Genomic DNA, 10720 nt, shown 5'->3' on the forward strand with positions numbered 1-10720 from the left:
CAAAAACACTGTTCGACAAGCACGAGTAGCGGTGAAGAAGTGAAGAAGAGAAATACAATATAGTTAAATCGAAAATCTTAAATTTTCCAAGATATCTTTGGACGGATCAAATTGAAGTAAGTTTGTGATATTACTGCGTTACGAATGGTATGAACGCGCTGTCTGAAACCAAATCACGGCCCTTTGGTGTGAAACTGTGGATGAAATTATGTAATTTTTCCAAGCATCAATTCCTTTTGACAGCCGTATTTTTCTACCGTTCTAGTGTATGATAGTGAATCGATTCAAAACTAATTGTTCACCTAAATGTAAAACTGTTTAGTTCACCACTTTGTAGAACAATGCTGCGAATTCCGCTCACCCGGGTTATCGCCCTGGGTTCCAGATGCCACCCACAAGCAATCATTCGAACCTCCGCTAGCGTTCCGGCGAAGGTGCCAGAAAAGATTGAAGTATTCGTCGACGATCAATCGGTGATGGTAGAACCGGGCACAACAGTTTTGCAGGTATGTATATTTATACATATATATAAATTAAATCTACAGTGAAGGTTACGTGAAGTTGCTTTCCCTTTTAATTAGTTACATCTGTGTGGCTTCTATTGAAATCTTATAGGCTGCTGCGCAGATTGGGGTAGAGATACCTCGTTTCTGCTATCACGAACGGCTAGCGGTAGCAGGTAACTGCCGCATGTGTCTGGTTGAGGTAGAAAAATCCCCTAAACCGGTAGCGGCCTGTGCGATGCCGGTAATGAAAGGGTGGCGCATCAAGACCAATTCTGAAATGACCCGCAAAGCGCGCGAAGGCGTCATGGAATTCCTGCTGATGAATCACCCATTAGACTGTCCGATCTGTGACCAGGGAGGAGAGTGCGATCTACAGGATCAGGCGATGGCGTTCGGTTCAGATCGATCCCGCTTCACCGACATCCATCACACCGGTAAGCGGGCCGTCGAGGATAAGGACATCGGGCCGTTGATCAAAACCATCATGACGCGGTGCATTCACTGCACGCGTTGCATCCGCTTTGCGTCGGAGGTGGCGGGCGTTGATGATCTTGGAACTACCGGGCGTGGCAACGATATGCAGATCGGTACGTATGTGGAAAAGTTTTTCCTTTCCGAACTGTCCGGCAATGTGATCGACCTGTGTCCGGTCGGTGCGCTCACCAATAAACCGTACAGTTTCGTGGCACGCCCCTGGGAAATACGGAAAGTTGAATCCATTGATGTGCTGGACGCGCTCGGCAGCAACATCGTGATTAGTACGCGCACTGGCGAAGTATTGCGAATTTTGCCGCGTGATAATGATGCCATCAACGAGGAGTGGTTGTCCGACAAGTCGCGTTTTGCTTGCGATGGCCTGAAGCGTCAAAGGCTCATTGCTCCAATGCTTCGCAAACCGAACGGCGAACTCGAAGCTGTCGAGTGGGAATCTGCATTAATTACGGTTGCGCAGGCGTTGCGTGGGGCACCAAAGGGAAAAGTTGCCGCAGTCGCTGGAGGACTGGCAGACGCTGAAGCGCTAGTTGCGCTTAAGGACCTTCTCAATCGACTAGGATCAGAAACCTTGTGCACCGAACAAAAGTTTCCAACGGATGGCACAGGAACGGACTTTCGCTCTAGCTATCTGCTAAACTCGTCAATCGCATCGTGCGAAGAAGCGGACTTGGTACTGCTCGTGGGCACCAATCCTCGCTATGAGGCACCGCTCCTTAACACCCGTTTACGGAAAGGTTTCATCCACAACGAGCAGAACATTGCCCTGATTGGACCGAAGGTTAACCTTTCCTACGACTACGAGGTATGTGCTACTATAAAATTTTATTCGCGTTGGCAGACTCACGAGTGCTATTTTAATTTATGCTATCAACGATGTTCTTAACGAACGTTCGATGAACGATGCAATTTAAGCACATTCAAAATCAAGTTAAATCTCGCTTTTATCTGCAGTATTTGGGCAGCGATACATCAGTTATTCGCGACATTGCTAATGGGCACCATCCTTTTGCGAAGAAGCTGCAAGAGGCAAAGAAACCACTGATCATCGTTGGTGCTAATCAGCTGGCGCGCAAGGATGGGCATTCTTTCCTTACTTCGTTGCATGTCTTTGCCAATGCGCTGTCGACGGCGGATGTAAGTATCTTCGTTATTCTTATTAATTTATCAATTTTTCGACTCTGGCTCAGTTTTGGTTAATAATTCTGCTTTCATACCTTTTATAGAAAAACTGGAAAGTGTGGAACGTTTTGCAAACAAATGCAGCTCAAACGGCGGCCCTAGACGTAGGCTATCGTGCTGGCATCGAATCGGCACTGGAAGTTCAACCGAAAGTACTCTTCCTGCTTGGAGCGGATGCTGGAGTTATTGATCGTGAAGCGCTGCCGAAAGATTGCTTCATTGTCTATCAAGGGCATCACGGCGATGCTGGCGCGCAACTCGCACACGCCATTCTTCCTGGTGCAGCCTACACCGAGAAGCAGGCTACATATGTGAATACAGAGGGACGTGCCCAGCAGACGTTGGTTGCCGTCACACCGCCCGGTCTGGCTCGGGAAGATTGGAAAATTCTACGCGCTCTATCGGAAGTCGCAAGTACTCCGCTACCATACGACACTCTAGATGAACTGCGGGCGCGTATGGAGGACGTAGCGCCTCACATTGTGCGTTACGGACGTCTCGAGGCATCCAACTTTTTCAACATCGTCGATGCACTGCTCAAGCACGGATCGGTTCATTTCGAGAGCGCCCAAGTTGAAGTACTGCAGAAAAAATTGGAGGACTTCTTTATGACCGATCCGATAACGCGAGCATCACCTACGATGGCTAAATGTGTGACGGCCGCAAAGAAACAGGCAATTAACTAAAGCTGTTAACTTTTTCGCTTATCGTTCGTTTCTTTCGGCCTTAATGCGGCTAGCACCTGATAGCTCGGTAGCTCCCAAGTATACTTGAAGCGATGCAAATAGAAATTCAATAAATTCTCTGCTACCATCGATCAGAGCTCATTCTCGTGCTCCATCAGAGGATGTAGTTAACCGAAACAGGCAGTTTCAAAACGATCGACTGCAATCGTTGTAAATTAGTAACACCATGTTGGTTGCATATTTAAATATGAATAAATCGCTTTGTAAATCTAAGTAACGTACATTTTTGTTGGTTCGCACTTATGTAAACCCGAACTTGATCTCCGCCAGGTATATTTCTGTCATTCTTTAGGTACCCTATAGCACACATATTTATCTCTATGAATCCCGAATCGAAAACCGAAGATCCTTCACGTTCAACAGTATAACACAAACTGCAGTAGAACTACAGGAGCATGTTGTTACCCATTGTTGTTCAAAGTATAAATTACAGAAATAATCTAATTACAACAGCATGCTTTCTCGCAATAGAACCTCCAGGCAACACGCTCAGTTCCATGTTTTTAAGTTAAATGTTAAAGCCCATGTCTCGCATACACTGCTTGTGTCGTTCTATGAATTCACTGCAATTTTCCTCGCCGTTCTCCATGATGCTACAAACAAGAAAATAAATAGTAAAAATAATGTTTGGTTACGTAATATTAAATAAGACATTTACCATGCATCACGCGCCTTTTTCGTCTCCGGGCAAGCGCAACATGCTTTACATTTTGGTTTCTCTTTGATTGGAGTTGGTCTAGGTTCTTCAACTTCTGATGCAGTGGCCAAGAAAGGCATAGCGCTAACGGAACCTCCCATTTTTTCAGACACTGGCTTCAGTGATCTTACAATAAACAAATACTATTAGAAATATCGGCAACGCTGCGATGCGACGGAAAGAAGTGCAATTTTGGGAAGTGCTCCTGGCAAACGATGACCGATACGACAGCCAACACTGACGCACTTACTGGCGGAATGTTATTTGCTGCAGTCACCACTTTTGCTTTGAGTACTCCAGAACCAAATTGATGCTTTTCAGAATTTCATAACGATTGCGTTCAGCGTTCAGTGTGCTGCGATTGAAATCTATGACCGCTCGCTGTATGCAAGATTACTCTAATGCAGGATGAAGCAAGAGATTTCTGGCTTGGGCCAGGTTTGTTAGCGAAATTCCAAAAATATGTTTCTCTCTTCACCAACGTAACTGGCTGGTGTCAGTAATACACGTGCTGTCATTTAGTAGAGCCAATGGGGCTTTAGTTGCAAAAAGGCGGTTCTGTGTGTAGGTTTAGTTCTATCTCCTCATGATGTGGCTTATTCATTGCTCTGATGAAACATAACCATTATTTTCGGATGTCATTTAATTAATAACGTATTTTAGTTATTTATTGCCTTTACCAGCCCAGATATTTATAAAAACGCTTTCAATCTACTCGAAACAACGCGGACCAAAATAATGACGGAAACATTTGCTTACATCTCGAGGCAGTTCGTGAGATTGGTTAATGGTATTTTAACAAGCCTGGCCTAAGCTCCCTTAGGTTAAGTGAGCTCTTGGTTCAACCTGCATTATTAAGGTAACTGTATTATCAGGTAACGCCGATTGATTTTTGTACGCTCCACAAAATGACTGCGTGTACAGCCCACCACGCAGCTATGTTGTTGAGAATGGAAACAGTTCTTAGAATTCCATTGAAGAACCTGATCCACGAAATAAAAACTACCGGCATTACCATTACCTGATAATACAGCTATTTTATATGCACATCTCCGTCAACAACATTGTACTGTCAAATTGACAAAGAGCTAAAAAAAAGTGACAGCAGCACCAAAGCAATAAATGAAAACCAATAGAACAGAACAATTCTAACGGGTACAGCGTTGTACACGCGGCTGCAGCCCTTGAAAAATTCCCTGGTTATTTGATTAGCATACCCTCGAAGCTTGTATTTTGTGAAATAAGCTAAATTTGATCTCCATATTCAGTGCGAAACGGTTCCTTTTGCTGCAACCGCACCGCAAAATATAACCGCACTACCGTCACAGTGAGCAATGGTTTGTGTGCCGTGTTTCATTGTTCCTGTTTTGCTGTATATTTGGCATAAATTTATACAACCGATTCTTCTGAAATATTGGAATCCATGGGCGAAGAAGGATGGACCAGAATCCGATTCGTCTTCGATTCAGCTTGATTGCAAAGACGGAATCTGCAGTTTTGCTAAACGAAAACTAAACGCTGTTGAGAGGCAGGATAATGCATATGAAAAAAGCGAAACGATTAACGCCAAAGCATCCAAAAACGAATAATGATGTTCATATCGATGTTAAGCATGAATAAAAATTACGCACTATACTGGTAACAATGGTTGCAATTTCACATCTAACACATCTGTATCCGAAATAGTAACCGCCCAAGTTATTGTCAACATACTAGAGTACAGTACAGTTATGGAATTTACTACAAATGATAAATTTATCAGTGCAACTAGAAAAATATCAATATTGTATATTAAAATGCATTTATGCATTATAGTCTCATGTTTTAAAATCCCTAGTTGTGGGCATTAAGTCATGTGGATTGTTTCAATGTTGTTTGAGAAATATATTTTGCACCATAATGTTCAATCTTAGCAGCTAACAAAGAAAACATATTCTATTTTATTTTTTTCTAGTATGGGTGTAAAAGGGCGACGTACAAAAGATACGATACCAGAGAGAGAAGATTATTGTGCGTTTATTTTTTTAGCTCATTCAATCAAAGAGAAGAACGACGCTCAAAGTCTCTATAATACCCACATCAGGCACCAGGCTTATTCAATGCTTGGTCATGAACGTATCGCAAATATCATTGTGTTGGTAATGGTACGCACCACTGGACCACTGGAAGGGTTGGAGAAGTGAGTCGGTGGGTGCGTATTCCGTGAGCGAGTCGGCTTTTCTCAGCACACCACCACATGCACGCGAAGCTTGCCGAATGAATGGTTCCGAAAGGCGCATAACCAAAACAGTCTTCGTCAGGATCAGGCGGTTGCTGGGACCGTCTTTTCGTTCGCATGCGAAGTGAAGCAGTAGTGATTCTAAGTAGCGAATAAACTCTCAATGAAACGGTCTATTGCCTGCAACAATCAAGAGAATATCTTTAGTGGGATCCATTGTAGCCGCAGCAATTGAATGGTTGCATTAGGTACGGTACCATAGTGAAAAGCCGTAGCTTGCATTCCAGTTGAAACAGCTATTGCTTCAACGCTCATAGTCGAGTAAGTATTGAGTATGGTTTATCCTGCTACCTGATACCCATTAATGGATGCCAGTAGGCGGGTGCTTCACCGGCTTTTTGTCTTTGCATTTAGTTTAAATAAGAAACTGTGTTGCGGCAGAAGTGAATCAGACTAGACCGGGCCGTCCTCGACGATTGAATATTCGAATATTTGTAACATTTAAATGGCTTCAACGATCTCGAGACGGCATTATTTCCTGCAAAACGAAATTAATGTTTTCGTTCAATGCACTGAACTTTTCGTAATTCGCTGATTTGTTCGGTTTCCACTACCATCTATCACAGACGGCTTTGTTCTATGGACCGTGTGTGTGTTTTCCATCTTCCTACAGTGTGTTAACGACGTTCTTAAAGGGTAAGCGGAGAAGCATAGCGGCGGCTATACTTTGCCACCCGGCCCACAGATGCATGCAGCGCGCATGTTTGCTATGATGTGTACCTGTACGTGCATGGCAAGGAACAGTGAATTTTCCCCTTCAATCGAGATGAAGAGGAAACTTCTGCAGCGAATTTCACGCCTATTGCAACTGATCACAGTAAGCTCTGTCGGTCGATGGAGAAGTACATGAAAATACCTGAAACAGAAGTGCTTGTAGCAAGTGTTGTTTCTATTTTACACAGAAAAATTTATAAACACAAATAATGTGCTCTTAATAGCTGTTGTCTCAGTGCCAAACGCCAAGAATGTAGCCATTTGTGCGGCAGTTGAACCGTAATTTTGTCATTTCAATTTCAGGACGGACCATTCAAATCTACCTCGAAAACTGTACTCATTTACACCGCGCAGAATTCAAACCGCATACGTAGCTTAAGCAAGTAGCAGAAATCGAAGAAAGAGGAGTTCGTAGTAAGGAGCACCATCAGTGATCTGATACATCGAGTGAGAAAGGAAAATTGTGGGACGTGCAGGAATCGGATTCAACATGGCATGGAGATTTAAGGCATCAAAGTACAAGAATGCGACACCAATCGTTCCAAAGCCAGAGGCGTGCATAAGGGACATATGCGTAGGTTCGTATCAAACCTATGGCAATAACGTTGCCGCGTCTGCTGCGTTCATCGCGTTCAACTGGGAGCATGTAGGCTCAAGTCTGGCAGTGTTGCCAATCGACGATTGTGGCCGCAAAGGCAAGGCTATGCCTCTTTTGCACGCACATTCGGATACGGTAACCTACCTCGATTTCTCGCCGTTCCATGATGGTCTCTTAGCGACCGGATCGCAAGATTGTCTGGTGAAAGTGTGGCACGTTCCCGAGAAAGGACTGGAACAGTCGATTTCGAATCCCGAGTGTTCATTCTCCACCAAACAAAGACGAGTGGAAACCGTCGGTTTTCACCCAACTGCAGACTGCTTGCTCTTCGCTACCGCAATAGGCTGCGTTAGCCTGTGGGACTTAACATGTCAAAAGGAAGCTTTCAGTAAGAAACAATATCCTAACACACTTACCCATGTCACTAAGTCTGAAGTAGCTAATGCGGCTCTCGTTTTCGTTCAATGTTTCCTTACTTCACAGCTAACAACGACCATCCTGACGTGATACAATCGCTTAGCTGGAAACTTGATGGGAAGACGTGTGCTACCAGCTGCAAGGACAAAATGGTGCGTGTCTTGGACCCCCGTGCTCCCTCGCCTATCGTAATGGCGACGGAAAGCCATCAAAGCATAAAGGATTCGCGAATCGTCTGGTTGGGCGACCAAGATCGTATTCTTACAACTGGTTTCGATGCATCACGTGTGCGTCAGGTTTTTATACGTGATCTGCGCAATTTTTCCACACCCGAAAAACTGCTTGAACTCGACTGCTCAACAGGCGTTCTTATGCCATTGTTCGATCCCGACACCAACATGCTCTTTTTAGCTGGAAAAGGCGACACTACCATCAATTATCTAGAGATCATCGACAAAGATCCATTTCTAATTGAAGGTATTCGCCATTCCGGCGAGCAAACCAAAGGAGCTTGTTTAGTTCCTAAACGAGCGCTCAAAGTAATGGAAGGGGAGGTAAACCGCATCATTCAACTGACATCAAACTCGGTCATTCCAATAATGTACCAAGTCCCAAGAAAGGTACGTGGTAGACGTGCACTATGGTAGGTTAGTTAATGCAAGGTTAATTACATTTTGTTTCATTATTTGACAGAGCTACCGTGATTTTCACAACGATTTGTATCCCGACACTAACGGATTTAAAAGTGAACTTACTGCTACGCAGTGGCTGATCGGACTGGATGCTTCAGTGCCAAAAATTAGCCTGGATCCAGCTATGCGTGAACTGGGTGAAGCTCCTGTTGTCGTAAGTTATACCGAGGATGACTACAATTGGCTTTATCGTTTTATTGCTCTGTTCCATAGGGATACTCTTTCTGTGGATATAAACGGAATTGCCGCACCGGAACCGAGCACAGCGTTTTCTGAGGTCGAGAACGATCTTTCGAACTCCTAAAACAAAACTTGCAACCATAACATAAAACAAATATGCTGATGCTTCGAAGCGGGAATATTGACAGTTTCCTGACCGGGAATTTTCTTTGACAGCTCTGGTCGTTTGTTTTCGTATGGCGCGATGTCGCGCGTACATAGGATATATAATCATTTTAAAAATAAATACGCTAACGCTGTGTTTATCGGATTTAGAAAACTGGTCGTATTCTATTGTAGATTTGTTACTAATTCTCTATGGTCCATTGCGCTGTTGATGCTATTGTTTCCTTTTGGCTGATGACGGACGAGTTGGGAACCGTATCGGTTATATTGTCCGCACGGATGCTTCGTTTAAATGCAGATTTGTAAATTTTTGTTTCAGAAAACAAATTTAAGTTCGTTAAAAATGATGGAGGATCCCTTCGTGTTTCGGTGCAAAGACCAGCACTGAACAAGGATAACTCGTAAAGCGAACGTACGAACGTAACGCGAAATATAGGCAATTTTGACAGTTATCGTTCGGTGTGATTCATGCGAATGCGAAGATAGAGATGCGATAGAATGCGAAGATGAATAAAATTAAGTGTTTTACGATTATTATTATCCGGCAGCTTCAAACGCCTAGTAGTCGTTGCCCGCAGCTGAGACATGTCCTTTGCTGATTTCTGTTCAACATCGACCTTCAAGTCGCCATGTGCTTTGGTAAAAGTTCTTAACCAAAGATTTTTTCTTTCAAAGATTATCTGGTGCTGGATACAGTGCTACTGAAATGCGCGATTGCTTCCTCTAAATCTTTCGTTTTAGCTTGATGTCCCGAATAGCGATTGTATATGTACAAAGCGTTAAATGTCAACATTAGCTCGCTCAGTTCTTGCTGCACCGAAAACAACAGACTAATGCCTTGCTCCAGGTCAGCTAGTTGAGCTGATAGATCTACAACACATGTGCCTTCCTTCGAGGCCTCATCCAACGGGAATGAGCATCTAGCTTGAATGTATTTATAATCGTCCAACAAAGGGTTGATATGGCAATTGATGTCTCTACTGTAACGTAGAAAGAAAAATAAACAATACTTTAACCATTCAAAATTTTTTTTTGATAAAATGGCTTACACGGCTTCGGTACATTCAAACATTTTAAGCGATTCTTCACAGTATAATGCTGTCGCCAAAACACTTTTGATATCTGATGAACACTTGGTTGCATCGGAGCTGGAGTGATGAAAGTAAAAAGATATGCATTACCCATGGGGGTTATTTGTAAAACAATATTGTACGATAAGGACAATAAAACCGAAGGCTATCAGTTTGATCATCAAATAAATGTTATTGCTTACTTGCTAAGGTCTTCGTACTGTAGAAAACTTTTAGCGTGTATCTCTTTGATGCGTTTAATTTTTTCATGCACTATTGGTAAAAGAGACGCAAGCTTCCGCAAAACACTTTCACTGCATTTACTTGGACATATTGACTGGCTGCCAGGCTTCATCTTCGCCACTTCTTGCTTTAAAAATATATATTGAGACACATAGTAAAAGAACAACAACTACTTATTTCCCGGCTTACTGTTATTAGGGGGCCAGACGAACCGTAAATAACAGCGTAAAGTTAATTTATTATGTCAAATCGTTTGCGTTGGTCACCGAAATGTGAAACATGTTTACATTCGTATTAATGGCCCGAGAAAATAGAAATCGAAGAGGTAAGTTGATTTCTGAATAATTTGTTCTGTATTTCTTAGATTTTGTTGCTGTACCAGCAAATAAGAACTTACATTATCCTCTGTTTGTAAACAAAGTGAATGCAAACAGTGTTTACGCTAGGTTTTACGCTTGTTTTTACGTCTCCGTGGACACATACATTTTTTAACATAAGCGTAAACGATTTGACATTAAAAATTTATTTTACTGGAAGGCCACACGAATCTATATGTAAATATGTGCTATATGTAAAAAAATACTAAATAAAGGCCCGTCTGCCCGGCCAGATAGGCCCCTGTCGAGGGGTCACAAACAGGAGTGAGCTTCCATTTTGGTTTAATTTCATCGAACACTTTTTTATATTCCTGATTGGGGAAACAATTGTTTTTTATTGTTAAGTGTGACTCCTCTTTTTTT

At 42.9% G+C, this 10720-nt stretch overlaps 2 protein-coding genes across 3 annotated transcripts; both read left to right on the top strand.

Moving 5' to 3' along the window:
- On the top strand, positions 1 to 2995 carry LOC128269394 (NADH-ubiquinone oxidoreductase 75 kDa subunit, mitochondrial-like). Of its 2 annotated transcripts, none has more exons than XM_053006856.1 (5): positions 1 to 116; positions 338 to 506; positions 616 to 1803; positions 1953 to 2135; positions 2225 to 2995. In XM_053006856.1, the coding sequence occupies exons 2-5, from the start codon at positions 342 to 344 to the stop codon at positions 2864 to 2866; spliced, it is 2178 nt and encodes a 725-aa protein (XP_052862816.1). In that variant the 5' UTR covers positions 1 to 116; positions 338 to 341; the 3' UTR covers positions 2867 to 2995. The 2 variants fall into 2 exon arrangements, with proteins under 2 accessions (XP_052862816.1, XP_052862808.1); XM_053006848.1 differs by having other exon boundaries at positions 11 to 116; positions 323 to 506.
- Positions 2996 to 7105: 4110 nt separating this feature from the next.
- On the top strand, positions 7106 to 9372 carry LOC128270000 (coronin-7-like). Its single transcript, XM_053007406.1, has 4 exons — positions 7106 to 7601; positions 7697 to 8250; positions 8324 to 8476; positions 9343 to 9372. The coding sequence occupies exons 1-4, from the start codon at positions 7106 to 7108 to the stop codon at positions 9370 to 9372; spliced, it is 1233 nt and encodes a 410-aa protein (XP_052863366.1).
- The last annotated feature ends 1348 nt before the right edge of the window (positions 9373 to 10720 follow it).

This window comes from Anopheles cruzii, chromosome X (genome assembly GCF_943734635.1).
Source record: "Anopheles cruzii chromosome X, idAnoCruzAS_RS32_06, whole genome shotgun sequence".
In the NCBI taxonomy this organism is placed as follows: domain Eukaryota; kingdom Metazoa; phylum Arthropoda; class Insecta; order Diptera; family Culicidae; genus Anopheles; species Anopheles cruzii.

Bases quoted from the DNA above. Each gene is read 5' to 3' on its own strand.
- LOC128270000 (XM_053007406.1), top strand. From the start codon at position 7,106: ATGGCATGGAGATTTAAGGCATCAAAGTACAAGAATGCGACACCAATC. The intron at 7,602-7,696 runs GTAAGAAACAAT...CTTACTTCACAG, and splicing joins ATGTCAAAAGGAAGCTTTCA to CTAACAACGACCATCCTGAC. The intron at 8,477-9,342 runs GTAAGTTATACC...TTTCTTTCAAAG, and splicing joins TGGGTGAAGCTCCTGTTGTC to ATTATCTGGTGCTGGATACA.
- LOC128269394 (XM_053006856.1), top strand. From the start codon at position 342: ATGCTGCGAATTCCGCTCACCCGGGTTATCGCCCTGGGTTCCAGATGC. The intron at 1,804-1,952 runs GTATGTGCTACT...TTTTATCTGCAG, and splicing joins ACCTTTCCTACGACTACGAG to TATTTGGGCAGCGATACATC. The intron at 2,136-2,224 runs GTAAGTATCTTC...TACCTTTTATAG, and splicing joins ATGCGCTGTCGACGGCGGAT to AAAAACTGGAAAGTGTGGAA.